Source organism: Diabrotica undecimpunctata, chromosome 9 (genome assembly GCF_040954645.1).
Source record: "Diabrotica undecimpunctata isolate CICGRU chromosome 9, icDiaUnde3, whole genome shotgun sequence".
NCBI lineage: Eukaryota > Metazoa > Arthropoda > Insecta > Coleoptera > Chrysomelidae > Diabrotica > Diabrotica undecimpunctata.
This window is the reverse complement of record NC_092811.1, coordinates 121,252,258-121,269,182: the sequence shown is the minus strand read 5'-3', so window position 1 is coordinate 121,269,182 and position 16,925 is coordinate 121,252,258. Positions and strand designations below refer to the sequence as shown.

The 16,925-nt window shown below is 33.7% G+C and overlaps 1 protein-coding gene across 1 annotated transcript in view; it reads left to right on the top strand.

Annotated features, from left to right (window-relative positions):
* Window positions 1-16,925, top strand: part of LOC140451299 (uncharacterized) — a gene marked incomplete at its 5' end in the record, with an annotated part of 33,281 nt that overhangs the window by 13,893 nt on the left and 2,463 nt on the right. Inside the window, 2 exons of the mRNA XM_072545046.1 lie at window positions 11,973-12,110; window positions 13,923-13,966. Of these exons, the coding sequence (XP_072401147.1) occupies window positions 11,973-12,110; window positions 13,923-13,966 (182 nt within the window). The remainder of the gene's footprint in view (window positions 1-11,972; window positions 12,111-13,922; window positions 13,967-16,925) is intronic.

Sequence of the window (16,925 nt, the reverse complement as noted above, 5' to 3'; positions counted from 1 at the left end):
GCGTTATCGGCAAGAAACGCGGTAATGGAACAATTTTATCATTTTGATTTTTTTATTTACTTAATGTCGTCGGAACCACTGGGATTATAACTGACAAAAATGGAAAGATACAAATGTTACAATATTAAGTTTGGTACATAAATTTTTGTTTAAATGTAGTTAGCAGCTTTATGATGTTTAGATTTTGATTGTCTCTAAGAATATTGGGAAGATTGAGCTTATTTCTCGGTTCGTGAAATATTTGACATTAATAGGTTAAAATATGTTTTATTGTAAAGGTTTGTTTGACACTGGTTGAAGTATGGTGGGTTGTCTCTTGTAATTTGGTAAAGATGTGAATGGCGGTGAAGTTGGAGTTGAGTAAAGTAAACTGGTTTTTTTCTAGGCAACAAAAAAGTGGGTTTTGGTAAACCTTGTCTTTAATTTGACTTAACTATGTTTTTTAAGCACAATTTAAGATCACTTGGCAATATTTTATTTAGTTGTACTTGACCATCCTTTGCTGTTGCTTCGTGCGCTAGGCAGTCATAATCTCGTTACCGTTTACTCCAATATAAGGTGGGACACAGATTAATAGCACGTGTTTATTTTCCTTTGCTACATTTTGATGTTCTTTGTAAATGTTTTTATGTACAGAGTTGCTGGAGTATATGTTTTGGATGTTACAAAGGGCGTGCATTAAGTCAGTTGTGATTGCGTAATTCCTCTTCCTTTTTAATGAATTTTGAAGCTTCGAAGATTACGTACAGTTCTGCTTTGGTGATAGTCCAGTTGTTATGCAGCTTTAATTTAGCATTAAAAGTATTGGAAAAAATTGCTGCCCCCACTCCATTCGTGTTTTTTATTTATCTGTGTAGATCTATTAGTAGTCGTTTAATCTATCCATAATGTCTTTGAAGTGGTTTAGAATTGGCTTGTGGACATTCATGCTTGCAGAATATTACAAAATCTGGAGAGGAATCACACTCAAGAATACCATAAATATATTAACAGCAATAATTATAAACAACCGATTGGCAAACAGTGTGGAGTCAATTTTAACGAAGGAACAAACCAGTTTCAGACCAAACCCATCATTCATAGATCAAATTAACACACTAGAACAGTCGCAGGAATTCAACTCTCTATAATTCATATGCTTTGTGGACTTCAAAAGAGTCTTCGACACGCTCACACATAAGACCATATGGAGAGTACTAAAGAAAATTGCAATAGGTAGCATAAACAATAATAAATCTCATCAAAGAACTCTATAGTGATACAGAAAACCAACTACTACACAACACATAACATCTGACCCTATATATGTGCTAAACGGAGTAAAACATGGCTGTGTTTTATCCCCACTACTATTTAACATTTTACTGGACTCCTTATTAACAAAGGTAAAGTCTAATGGAGGAATTTATTGAGGATTAACAAAAATTGGAAGATACAGGTTACGCTAATGATATATGCCTCTTAGCACATACAAAACAGGTCATCCAACTAAAAATAAACATAAGATTACAAGAATAATCAAACTGAGAGAAATCATGTCATATCCCTTTATTCTTACAAAATCTAATTACCTATTTCCTATCTCTCTCTGGAGAAGGGCAGCGGCGACCATCAGTATCAGCTCAAGACACAGAAGAAATGATCCTGAACTGGCTTGAAACTGAAATACCACAAGCATGACTGAAGTAATTTGATGAGATGAAAACTGCCCCATTGTATTTCCCACAAATCTAAATGGCAGACGAAAATAAGAAAATGGCCCTCAGTCTTCTTCTTTTTCTTGTAGTTCCTTTTCCTATCGGAAGTTGGCTATCATCACAGTTATCCGTACCTTATTGGCGGCTGCTCTGAAAAGATCTACTGAGCTGCAACTATAACACTCTCTTAGGTTTCTTAGCCAGGAAATTCTTCGTCCTCCTATAGAACTTTTACCCTTGATTTTACCTTAAATTATGAGCCTTAATATCCCATATTTCGCACCTCTGGTAATGTGGCCTAAATATTCCAGCTTTCTTGTTTTGATGTGCTTTATGACCTCGCAATCCTTTTGTAGCCTTCATAACACTTCTGCATTTGTAACTCGTTGGGCACATGGTATTTTCAAAATCCTTCTATAGCACCACATCTCAAATGACTCCAACTTCTTTATAATATCCACTTTTAGTGTCCAGATTTCCATTCCATACAACAAAGTCAAGAACACGTGGCATGTTAAGGCTCTTATCCTTTGCTCCAGGGGAAGGTCTCGATTAACAAACATTGTTTTCATTTTTATAAATGATTGTCTTGCAATTTCAATGCGTGTCCTTATTTTTCTACCTTGGTCATTGTTTTCATTTACCCAGGTTCCCAAATATTTGTAGTTATTCACTCTTTATACTTGTTTTCCCTCGATATCTAGCCTTCCTACTGTATATTGCTTAGAAATAGTCAGGCACTTGGGTTTTTTAACGTTCATTTGTAGTCCATAATTATACTGACTTGACGTAATCTATTTACTAAGCATTGCAATGCTTCCAGACTGTTTGCAAAAACAGCGGTGTCGTCTGCGAATCTTATGTTGTTTAAGATTTTTCCATTTCAGTCTCCCCATTTAAGGAGTGCTCAGTCCAGAGCACTCCTTAAATGGGGAGACGGTGCGAAGAATCTCCCTCAACTACTACTACTATTTATGTCAACTACTATTGAGAAGCAAGGAAGTGGAGAGAGAATCCAAATATATGACAGAATAGTACGCATTATATGACCTGGAACGTGCGTAGCTTATTCATGTCCGCGAAACTGGCAAACACTGAGGCCGAGATGATAAGAATGAAAATAGACATCTTGGGGATGAGTGAACTAAGATGGTCTGGTTCAGGGAAACAAAAAACACGTATCGGACAAAATTGCCAAGTCGGTCATAGACTTCATCCTTTCATAAATGATAGAGTAGCAATGTTGAAATTACGAACAACCCATAGAACCTTATACAGTGTGATCCATTTAGATTGGAAACACCTCTATAAAATTTGAAGTTGTTAACCGATTTTAACCAAATTTATTTTTAATCTCATGTAATAAAAGGTCTATTGCGGGACAAAATATGAAATATTTAGTTAAATTTTCAGGGCAGTCTACGATACTTTTTCTTCGTCGAAAATGGAGAAATTGTATTAGCGATTTTTTTATTAAAAAAAATTCTACGCCACTGGATTTAGAGTGACTTCAAATAGCTATGACAAAAATTTCATTAAAATATATTTATTAATAACGAAGTTATGACAACTTAAAATTTTAAAACTCACTAAGCTAAGAGTCAAAAAGGAACACCCTGTATCAACAGATAACCACAAAACTAATTATTTTTCAAATAATTTTAATAATAAACCACTACTAGACAAAAAAATGTTTAAAATAGCATAAAAATTTAATGCAAGTAACGCACTTACATTATTATTAACTTTACATGCTACAACTTAAATCTTAGTTGCCATGACAACGATATTACTGTTTGACATTATTTGTGCATAAAAATTTCGGTGCTAGCATAAATTTATGCATAATATCTGCAACAATATTTACTTCAAATTCTTTTAATAATATTTTGTGTCATGGTTGCAAGATTAAGTTTGAGAGAAAAAATTGAAATTATACGTCTTTTGGGAGATAACGATAGAAGTGCCAGGGAAGTTTGTACAATATTTAATGACAGACATGTGAATCATCCTAATATTAGCTGCGGTACGGTAAACAAAATTAATAGAATATTTAATGAATATGGTGCAGTATCAGAACTAATTTTAAAAAATAACCCGTTACAAAGAAGAAAAGGAAATGATCAAATCATTTTAGATCATTTCAGAAATAACCCTAATGCCAGTTTAAGGAATGCCAGTTTATATTTGAATGTGCCTCGAGAGAGTATTCGGCGATGTCTTAAAAACGTGTTGTTTACCGACGAAGCCACAGAAGCCACGATCATCACAGAATTGTCGCTATTGGACAGCAGATAATACCCATTGGGTAATAAACTGTAAAAGCCAGTATTCTCAAAAAATCAATGTCTGGTGTGGTATACTGAACGAGCGAGTTATTGGTCCTTTCTTTTTTGAAGAAAACTTGAACTCACAGAACTTTTTATAATTTTTAAACACCGACTTGTGGGATGCTATTCATGAGCTCTCAATTAATGAACGATTAAATTTGTATATCCAGTTAGATGGGTGTTAAGTTCATTACGCCAGAACCGTGAAGCAATGGCTAAATGAAAATTTTCCGAACCGTTGGATAGACTGGGGTAGTTCGTTGATAGGTTGGCCACCCAGATCTCCAGATCTCACAATTTTAGACTTCTTTCTCTGGGGAGTTACCTAACAAAAAGTTTACCAAACCCGTGCAAGAGACGTAAACGAACTTTGTGCAAGAATTCGACAGGCATGCGCAGTAATTACTCCCTAACAACTAAGAAATGTAATTAGGAATATTCATAAACGCTACGACAAATGTATCCAATTAGATGGTGGATTGGTAGAGGCAACTAGGATTTAAACTAAAATTATGTTTCCATGTTTCTGTTAGAGTGTTTTTTTAACGTTAATACAGAGTGTTTTTTTTCTTAGTGAGTTTTAAAATTTTAAGTTGTCATAAGTTTGTTATTAATAAATATATCTTAATAAAATTTTTGTCATAGCTATTTGAAGCCACTCTAAATCCAGTGGCGTAGAAATGTTTTAAATAAAATAATCGCTAATACAAATTCTCCATTTTCGGCGAAGAAAAGGTATCGTAGAATGCTCTGAAAATTTAACTAAATATTTCATCTTTTGTCCCGCAATAGACCTTTTATTACTTTCTTTCTTTCTTTCTTTCTCCCCTTCCTTTTACCCTAACAGGGTGTCGGATTTGGGGACCTTTTATTACATGACATTAAAAAAAAATTTGGTTAAAATCGGTTAACAACTTCAAATTTTATAGAGGTGTTTCCAGTGTAAATGGGTCACACTGTATATTATTCAGGTCTTTGCTTTAACAAGTGACAAGTCAGAGGAATAAACCGAAAAATTTTATAACAACATGGATGATAAAATAATACGACTGACAAAATGAGGCGAGAGAGCGATGATCATGGGTGACTTTAACGACAAAATTGGTCATTGTGCTGAAAGAGATAACATAAAAACATATACTCTCGGTACCAGGAACAATAAGGGAAATAGACTTGCGTAATTCTGGGTAGAGAACAACCTGTTAACCTGTTAATAACCAACACCTTTTTCAAACAACTTCCTAGTAGGTTATACACTTGGAAATGAAATAAATAGTCTATATAAAGTGTCTTACAACGATATTTCCGCATCCCTGCGTCCGCAGAGACTAGGGCTGATTCAATTTCACATACCCAACGGCCAGCTAATGTCTCCTGCTTATTTCCTACTCTAAGCATATAGCTAAGGAAGTAAACGTTAAATAGTGGGTTTGCAGCAATAAAAAATGAAACGTGTACTCTTTTAAATTTTTATTCCAAGCTTTCGGACATTGGTTATGTCCTTCATCAGAGAGCTACAAATGTGATTAATAAATTGTTGGCGTTGGTATAATTAATTAAATTATTTTATGATTTTGTCTTTGTTAGATTTTTAGTTATTTAATTTATTTAATATTATTTATTATTTATTTAATGTTAGTTTTTTTATCATACCATAAATATTCGATGAAACTGAATTTAGTTACAGAAATGAAAAATCGTGTCCTTAAAATCAGCGATACCGCTTTCCATACAAAAAATCTAATAGGTTATCCTTTATAACCTATTCATTGAAAACTCATACCCAAGTATACTACTAAAGAAAATTTTGTTTAACACTCCACAAAATTTAACTAGTCATTTAAGAAACGAAGAAAATCTGTCTGTATTACAAGATAGAATTGGACCTGTAGATCCTTTACCACAACAAACTACAATTATATATGTATCTCTACCATACATTAAGGACATTGGACAGAAACTAAGTAGAATTTTTTCATCAATTAATAATATCAAAATTGCACATAAAACGGTACTAACAGTTAACAAAGTTTTTTCTAAACTTAAAGACCAATCCGCACTCTTGTCTTTAACAGATGTTGTTTACTGTATACCGTGCGGATCATGTGAACAAGTATACTATGGTCAAACATCAAGATGCCTTAAAGATCGCATTACATCCCACAAGTCAGATAATAGACTGCATCCTGAAAAAACTGCATTGGGTGAACATGTATTTAAAAATGGGCATCAGATAGATTATAATAACATCAAAGTAGTAGAACAGGAAAGTAACATCACCAAAAGACTTTTTCTTGAAATGACCTACATTTGCCAAAATAATAATACAATGAATCATAGAACGGATATTGGCCATCTAAATGAAATGTTCTCCTATTTGTTACTACTAGATAAATGCAATAATAACACAAACAATAATTTATCAATTGACATTTAAAAGAATTTTGTCAAAATAATGTCACGTATTTATTTAGAATAATTAAGTGTTTTTGTATTTACAGTAATTTTTTTAAATTCTTAAACATAAAAATAGTTTTTATATACTAAAAAAGATGAGAGACTATGATAAATTTTATCAACATTATAATACATCTTCGTTGATACAACCTCGTTAAGTTTGTAAGTAGAAACAATTTCTAATTAATTATACCAACGCCAACAATTTATTAATCACATTTGTAGCTCCCTGATGAAGGACATAACCAATGTCCCAAAGCTTGGAATAAAAATTTAAAAGAGTACACGTTTCATTTTTTATTGCTGCAAACCCACTATTTAACGTTTACTTCCTTACGTTGTCAGCAAATACTTCTGGTTCATTATATATATATATATATATATATATATATATATATATATATATATATATATATATATATATATATATATATACGACTTTCAACTACACAACAATGAAGAAATTAAATAAAGATATCCACCGGTCAATCCGAAAAGACGGCAAGAGAAATAACTAAAATAATTCAAGAAACCAAAGGTTAAAAGCTTTAAGACGAAATACGAACAACATAGGCAACAAAAATATGTCAAAATAAAAACAAAGATAAAAACATTACTACTGATAGAACCAAAATCCTTAAAGTTGTCGAATCCTTTTATCGCAAAATGTATGAGAGCACCGACGAAAGCCAGGATCAGCCCCTGCCTAAAATCACAAACCAGGGATCAGAATTAATGCCAGAAATAACTACATACGAAATCAAAATGGCACTTCTAGAAATGAAAATTAACAAATCCTCTGGCGATGACGGAGTAGTGATCGAAGCGATCAAACTAGGTGAAGATAAAATTATCTAGGCTTTGGCCAAGCTTTTCAGCCAATGCATCTACCAAGGAAAAATCCTTCTCAATGGAACAATGCAGTCATTATTTTATTACACAAGCAAGGAGACATAACAGATCTAAAAAACTATCGTCCTATCAGTTTGCTTTCACATATATATAAACTTTTCACAAAAATTAGGCGAAAAGTTAGACGAAAAAAAGGCCTAACCTTGCGTTGCCGCCATCTTGAATTTGAAAATAAAAAAAGGAGAACCATTTTTTCTTAATATCTCCGCCAATTTTAACTTTTCGACAAAATGGTAAGGACTGAAATTGTTGAAAATGCAAGTTCCTACAATTATTTTTACAAATGTTTTCGTGCGGTTGTTATTATTTTTAATTTTCAAGCACTAACTTCGTCAAAGAATAAGCCTTCTGCCATTTAGATTTTTGATAAATGTAATAGGGGGTTTTTCTCTTGCCTTCCCCATTACAGTACCATAATCATTCAAACAGCTACAGTCATGCTTGTGGTAGACCAGTTTCAAGCCGATCCAGCCTTAAGCTGGTACTGATGATCGCTGCTGTCATTTATCAGGAGGGGATAGGAATAGGTAACTAGATTTTGGAAAGATAAAGGAATGTGACATAATTTAATTCAGTAAAGAATTCAGAACAAAGCATGGTTCGCGTGGGCAGGGTCACTTCCTTGAAGTAGACCTATTATCTACCGGGATCGTAGGAAAGTGTCTACCCGCTACTACTTTCCTACAGAAATTTTTCTGATATTTTTTTGGTATAAGTATATTAAATATAAAGATAATTTATATTTGGCAACATCGCTTTCCTGTAGCAATAAATTTAGACGATAAAGATGCATTGAGATATGTTTTTATTTAAATTGATGCCAGTACTAATTTTGTTCTGCAATAATATAACAGATAAAATTTAACAACGTTGTTACTACGACATGTTTAACTTAATCTGAGGGTTTTTCCTAATTTGTTTAATTAAATATTCTAATCTTCATAAGCTTATTCATTATGTGTGGTGTTCCGTTCAAATCATCAGTACATCGCAACATACTGTTTTGTGTTTTCATTTATATATAGGAAATGACACCGTCATCGTAAACACTTCTTACGTTAACATACTCTCAAATCTCGATAATACTGCGGACTGCAGACCGATTCCTAATAATCCAACAAATTATCTAGAGAAAACAGCAACAGCCATTATTGGTAAAACCTCCCTTTCTCTTGAAATAAAACAATCTCTAATTCCTCCTGAAAAGTCTTCCATACCAACTCGAATATATGGTCTACCCAAAATTCACAAACTCGATATTTCTCTACGTCCCATTGTCAGTGCATACATCTGCACTACACAACCATGCCAAAATTCTACATCCTCTCGCAGAAAATGCTTCATCCTTCGTCAAAAATTCTTTTCATTTTATCGAACTTCTTAAATAATATCCTATCTCACCATCAGATATTCTAGTAAACATACCTCTCATTAAACATTGTATGTCCAACACTTATTTCATCTCCCAAATTCAATACCATCTCCAGAAACTAGTAAAGCTTAATGGAAGACTTCGAGATCCAAGCACTATCCACATCAATGCTCAAACCCACATGTTGATGGGATGCCACACGGCAGAGATGCTTTGTTGTTCCAGTTAGTATCCAGTTCACTATGGAGGTGGAAACTGATTTATCCCTACCGTTTCTCGAGGTTTTCATAAAAAAAACCAAACCCAAGGTTTTCATCACTCTGTACCAATTGTTACTTGCATGCCAACTCTCATCCTACCTTCACAAATGAATCCAGTCACCTTGTCTCCAGATCAATGCACATTTGCGATGATGCAAGTAGACCCGCTGGGCTCTCTACTCCACATCAATCTCCCACTCAATGTCAACCCAACGAGTCAGACCTTCATCATACGAAAATTTTTCTTCCTAAAGCCGCGTTTAGACAATGACAATTGGCGAGACAATTGTCATAAGACAACTGACTGGCATGAAATTATTGTCTTCGTCTAAACACTTCAGGCCAATTGCCTTGCCAACTGCCCTCACAATTGGCCCAAAATTCAGTTGTCTCCGGGAGTAGACTGAGGACAATGAGCTGCGCCCAGTGAGTCCCCCCACCACTCGAAATCTCAATTGTCGCGACAATTGGCGCCGTGTGAATGGTGTAGGCAAGTAGTGCTGTCTTGTTTTTTGCCAGTTCCCTCACCGGACACCACAGATGACGAGCAGTCGACCATGTTTTAGCTGCCTACTGCCATGGCAATAGTTGGCCCCGTATAAACATCTTCTCGTTCAACTGGACTGGCCTCCGACAATCCGCAACCACGTGATGACAATTGTCCAATGACAATTGTCTCGCCAATAAACGCGGCTTTACATCAAATGTGTCACTGACAAAATCGACAAAAATCTTAAATCAAGAGTAATAAAGACATATTTACCCCCCCCCCCCTCCCCCAAAAAAAACTTTTATCTGGTAGATCTTGGCGCGATCCCATCAAGCGGCCCTTGGCAGTGCCTCTTGTGATTGGCCCTGTACGTGTATGGGTAAGTTGGGTCCTACTCTTCAGCCTTGTTGCCTGGTTTACTTTGGTAATCTTCTTCAACACCGTTTTCCATATTATCGGAAGCCTTTGAGTACCTATCATCTCTTTGATTTAGATTGTTAGGATTTTTTTCAATTTTTAATGCTTCTCTGATTTCACATTTTTTTAGGCGACTTTTCTCTCTCCTTTCGATTTTCTTCTCGTCTCACATAGATTCTTCGATTGGTCTATCCGATGTACGATTTGTCACAGTCCCCACAGAGAATCTCATATACTCCTTGATTTTCTAATGATTTTTTTGTTGTTGCGTATGGTAAAATAGTTGAGACTTCTCCGTCGGTATTAAATATCGTTTCTTTTTTGTATTTTCTCAGCACCTTTTGTCATTTTCTCTGTTGAACCCTTTACAGATGATATGATAGTTTTTTCAAACGGTTTTTTCGTCTTCTGTTGGGTTCATAATTCTCCTTTGAGCATTCTGGGCCTTTTAGATGGTGTATATTGAGAAGCCTTCACATTATGTATTTCTTCATTTTTATGTTCTTCGTCTGTAAGTCTTTCGTATCTTGTAATCAGTGTTTTAATGACTGAATGTAAATGTACAGGATGGTGATATGAATAGGCGTATAAATATCTGTCGTTATGTGTGGGTTTTCGACATACTGTATATATAGTAATTATAGTTTTCATATGTTTTTGCTGTCCAGCTGCCAAACGACAGATTTAGTTCTTTATTTCGTTTATCAAGACCGGTTAATGTCACTTTAAAATCCTTTTGGTCTCCGAAAGGTTTGTTAGCACAATTTAGATTTAAGGATTTTTTCAGCGTTAACTTCGTACTACTCCTTTTTTTCATGAAGAAATTCCTTTCTGGCATTAAAATACTCTTCCTCAATACATATCAACCCAAAGTTCCTGTCCTTTAGTCAACATCCTTCAAATGAGCAAATGGACCTTCACCAATAAGTTTTATCAGCGCTTAAGTTCGGTTAGCTGCCTGCGTTCTTCCTCGGAAAGTAGATGAAGGTATGGTGTGAGCTCTGGTTAAACATTTCTGAGCTACATCATCTTGCTGTTATCTCAAATAAGACTACTCTACAAGACGACTTGTTGGGACTGCTAGATCTTCCCTAGTCATCTGGGCATCTTCTTTAGAAGTAGTTTCGATATTTCTTAAGTCCTTTTTTAACTTCGATTAACTTGGTGCATATATGCCCACGAATATGATAAAATAAAGGTGTGTGCCGACAGAAATCTTAATGAACGTTTAAGGTGACATGAAAGAAGGTAAAGCGGGTAAAGGATACGCAGGTTTGGCTAGGCTTTTATCTTGCATAAAGCACCTTAAAAGTATCTCTAGATTTGTATGATTTATTTCATGTATTTCCTTGATGTATACTATTTAGCATACAGCACTTTATAATATCACTACGTTCCAGTATTATTGTTTTTACGTTCAAATAACATTTGCATTGTTAGTATTAAACAATCATGCATATGGAATATTTAACCTAAAAACTGAATACGTTTGGCTACTTTGAGAATAAATGTGAAAAATATTATCTTATTTTTATCTCCAATCATCTAAAAACCGTTCTCGTAGTATTATTATTAACTTTTGCTTTCCCACGTGCGCTAAAGTAGAACCTAGCTTAACATAACTTCAAAATCGCTTTTTTATTGTTCACGCACGTTAAGTTATCATATTATGTATATTAACGTAGTAAATTTTGTTTGTTGTTGTTCACTAATTGAATACGGTAATCACTGAAAACAGTCCAATTCGTACGACTAATATAGTGACAACTGATGACAGACGACAGTTAAAACTTTTCAAGGTAGCCAACTGAAACACTTGCGTCATAATTACTGTGATCAAATAAAATGTAAGTGTTTGCGTTTATTGTACATACAATATATACATATACTTTAACATATAATACAACAACTGGTAAATGGGAAACTTTGGGTAATTCATTTGTCTGTATATTTGCTTTAACATTTATAATCGGAGCTTTTTTAAGGGACCATTTTGCGATTTTACTATTACACATCTCTAGATTATTTTATTTTTAGGCCGCAGAAAGCTTACAGACTGAATATACGGCGTTAGGTATCGTCATGTCTGTCGCTGCAAGAGGATACATATTATGGATATTGAATGTAGTTATGGTCATCGTTTTAATCGTTTCTGTATGTCGACAGAGAAGGAAGGTGAGTCTTTTTATTTCTAGTTAAAACTCGTAATGAACGTGGTATTGGCTTATAATTTTGTCAAATAATATATATATATATATATATATATATATATATATATATATATATATATATATATATATATATATATATACATATATACAGTGCGTTAATTTTTGGATTAGATATTACACACTACATACAGAGCTAAAATCTGCAACATTGCCTATTAAATCTACTTAATTGTAATTCTCCGATCCCGTCCAACACCCAGACAGAAAACGAGAAAACGAAAACCATTTAGTAACACATAATAATGTATGGGGTATACATCTCTGTTCGTCGATTTTTGTGTTCATACGTATGCCCGGTTCATTTCTTTTAACATAAACTCAATAAAAATACACTGACCTTTATAAAGCAGTGCATTTGTATCGGTTTTTAATAATGTGAACAATTTTTTGTGGTTGAATTGAAAATAAAAGCGGTAAAAAGATAAAACAAAAAATATACTAAATATAGAAAATAAAAAATAATTCCTAATAAAATAAAAAGTATGTAATTCTTTATGCCCTACAAATATTTGACCTTCTATGGCGGAACAGTATCCCAGTTCTTTCATAACAACTTCTACGGACAGATGAAAAAGTTTCTGCTATAACAGAATTGAAGACATCTCTTATTCCATTTTTAAATTCATCAAAATTTTGGGCTCTAGCCTCAGGATGATCGTACATGATGCTTTTTAAATGTTCCAAAGATAATGATTTTTAAATGTACCAAGAAAAGAAGTCCATAGGTGTAAGATCTGGAGATCGCGCAGGCAACTTAATATCGCCTGTTCCACTGACAACTGGATTCGGGAAAGTATTTTTTAAGTACTCCCTAATTATTCGAGAATTGTGAACTGAACAGCCGTCTTGATGAAACCAAACATTCTCCAGATTTACATCAGGAAGTTTGAGAATAGCGGGAAGAACATGATTATGTAACAAATCGAGGTATACTCTACTATTCAAGTTGCCCTTAAAAAAAATGAACTTATTATGTAGTCTCCTAAAATGACAATCCAGACGCTAACTTTAGTAAACAATACTTCTGTGCTAGTTATTCTAACTATAGTCATTGTTATCTAACTCTCTAGCAACGTTTCTACTTGAACGTGTACTATCTAACTTGTATGTATCTATGCTTGTATCTAACAATACAAAAGCATACCATACATAATGTTGAACATTATTTATAATTGGAACATGTCTTGAAACTGGTAAAAAACTAAATCAGGATGGAAAAATTAAAAGAAGAACATAACTGGTATGGGCCGCTTTCGGTAAACTAGCATCTTCTTCTTCTTAACGTGTCCCATTCCTAAGGACATTGGCGATTATAATGGACCATGGCCCATTGGCCCAACTAGCGTATATCTTGAAAAACACCTCCATTCCTGTAAACTTAAAGAAAAAGGTGTGTAACATATGCATACTGCCAGTTTGTACCTACGGCTTGGGACTGTAACCCTTACTATTCTGATACCAACTTAAATATTTCACAAAGTTGAAAAGTATAAAATACTAATGTAGATTTAAATAAAAAGAACATTTCATTTATTTTTTATTTCGTATTAAAATAAAGTAACTTTTTTTAGTCATTTAGTTTAGTTGGACTGTGTCGAATTTTGTTATATCGAGCTTTCGACCTTTCCTGTGGAGTCATCTCCGGGATTTGATATTATGGAAACATCGCTATGACATCATATTATGGTACCATCGTAATATTGCATATCGAACATTATAGTAAAATGAATTTTAATTACATATTTTTGTTTTTTAGCCCCGGCGATCGCTACTTTCACCTATAAATGCCTATCAATCAGGGTAAGTATTAACTTATTGGCTAATTAATTTGATAATTAAATAAAGAATATTCCATATTATTTTTTCGATAGTTCTAATAGTTAGTGAAATATTCCGCACATTATACTGAAATCTGTTAATTTTGTGATCGATCAATACATACTAGATATAGCATGACACACTAGATATAATTTGAAGAACGAAAATATATTCTCTCTTCCGACTTTCGCATTAAAGTCTCCTGCTATTATTTTGATATCATTTTTTGGGCACTCATCGTACTCTCGGTCTAGTGCCTCATAGAACATGTCTTTTTTATAATTTAAATATTTGTAATAAATGCTAGGTAGACAATATCTTTTTTTGTTGCATCAATTTGTTTTAACGTTGTGTAAGAGAAAAATTGTCTTCCATATAAATTATTTTTCCGTTTGTTTCCCTGGAACGATCAGTTCTGTTCATTGATGTTAAGGTCAAAAAACTGCAGCTCTTCATCGGCATAGATACATGTCAACCAAGTCTCGTTGAATATGATAATAGGGGAGAGTGGGGCACATTCGGCCCCATAATTGTTTTTAGGTAAAAAAATACAAAAAATGTTTCATTATATTTAATTTGAAAACAAAAAAGTAAAATTTATACTTTTGTCCATTTAAAAAGTAAAACAGTTTTGTTGAATATATTTTAGTTTTTTGTTAATAAATAAATAAAATATATATATTACACTCTGGCTGATTGTGCCCCCAGTGGGGGTACAATCAGCCAGGCCAAGGGGCACTTTGGGCCGCAATGTTTTAAGGTATATAGAAACGGCATTGTTACAAGTTAAACAGTTTATTAAAAGAAACGTTATCATTGTTTTGAACGTACAAAATATGAAAAAGTAAGAAAATTAGCACATCAAAAAAGAACTAATGAACTAAAAAACATTATTAACTAATAACTAACAATGATATTTACTTAACCGTAATTCCTTCAAAGTTGTAGTGAAATGTCACCGTCGAATCTCTTCGAGATTTAGATAATTTGGTAAGTCTGGCATGAATACTTGATTTTTCGCAGGTTTCTGTATCCTCTATTTGAGGAAAATAAAATTTATTAAAATTTCCCCTGCGCCGCAAATATTTGACAAAATATTCAGAATCAGATACTTTTTCAACCACATTTTCAACATAATAAACATTGTTGTTTTCAGTTCAAATTTTAATAATATGAAAGTGTCTTTTATGAGTTCCTCGCTGGATTCAAAAGATGCAAGACTTTCATTGTCATCCGAGTCATCACAAAAAATGCTCACTTCCGATTCACTGCTAGAGCTGTCATAAAAAACTTTTATTTTAATTTTTTGGATTTTTGCTTTCTTTGCTTGTTCATCCCTATTGGTTCAGAATTTTTGCTTCTTTCTTAGATTACTGTCCTCTTTTTCTGATTTCACTTTTTTTTTCATTTTCTATTTCTTCCAATCGCTGTTTTTCAGGGGTTTCTGTATAAATTCTAGATTTTCCTTGGTTTGCTTTAATTTTTCTTTTTTTATCTTGACTTTTTTCAACTATTGGGAAAGATCTTACATATTCAGGACTTAGAATTTTGCTCGGAACTGTTTCGTCGCCCTCGATCCCCACTTTTCATTATTATCTTGTACAGAGCCATTACGGACTACGCCGACACTTTTTGAAGTAGATGGCTAAATATTTATTTCAAAATCTGCATCTTGATTTGAGATATTTTCACGTCTTGATTCATTCTTATAGACCTTAGTGGCATCAAAATCTGCGTCGCTAAATGCTTGTGAATTAAGGCGCCATATTCCTGGTTTTTCAAAAGAGCTTGTAATATTTTTCAGGGAAAATGTCTCTAAAAATGAATGTTTTGTAATTTTTGGGATATTTGTAACAGCAATAGTTTTTCCCGGATTATTTATCAACCACTCATTTAAGGAAAAAGAAAATTTACTCTTAAAAATCCCATAAACTCACAAATAAAGTGGTTGTAGTTTATGGGAAGTATGCGGAGGAAACCATAGCATTACTATTCCCATGATTTTGTGTATAAAGTATTGCGTCTAGACTAGTGTGCGACTCATGGTTGTCCAGCAGCAATAATATTTTATTTTCCTTATCGCATTTTGTGTGGTTGACAACGTGCCCCAGAGTTTTAATAAAAAGGTATTTAGTGATCCACCCCGACTTATTTCCAAATGCTACACTTAAAGACGGTGCCTCATATAAATAGTCTTCGATATTGCTTACCATGGGAAATATGTAAATCGGTTATAATGCGTTTCCTATTGCGCTTATAACCCCGACAACTGTTACAAGTTCACCTCTTTCGGCTGACGATACTAGACTTATTTGCTTCTTACCCTTTGGTGCTACAATTTTGGGAGGGGGTAGGACTGTTGTTACACCTGTTTCGCCCAAGTTAAAGATTCGATCAGGGCTAAAATTATATTTTTGTAACACTGTCTTGTAATTTTGGAAAAATTTCTCTACTCTGGTAGCATTAAATCCGAGACCTCTTGCCAAACTCGTGATTTCCGGTTTTCTTAATGATAAATTAGAGTGCTTTTTCATAAAGCCAAGTAACCAATCTCTTCCTGCCTTAATATTTATATCCCAGCTCCCTGGATATTTGCAATTTGGTAAATTCTTCGCGTAGTCAAAAACCATTGATCTTATTTGTTCGTAGATTAAGTCTTAATTCATATTAGAACGTTGCTTTTTGTAATCCACTAGCATGTCTTCTTGCGAGGAAGAAAATACACTTCATACAAGCGTACTTGCCTAAAAAACATATATTTATTCATCTATGACAAACAAGTACATCAAAAAAATATTTAAAACACAAGAACCATCAACTAACCTACTATGACATTTTCGCTCTCGTATCCATCATCGTCAACTTTTGTAAAAACTCTTCAACCGTCATTGTTCTTAATATTTTTTTCATGCGAGCTTGCAAAGTTTGTCTTTTTAAATTA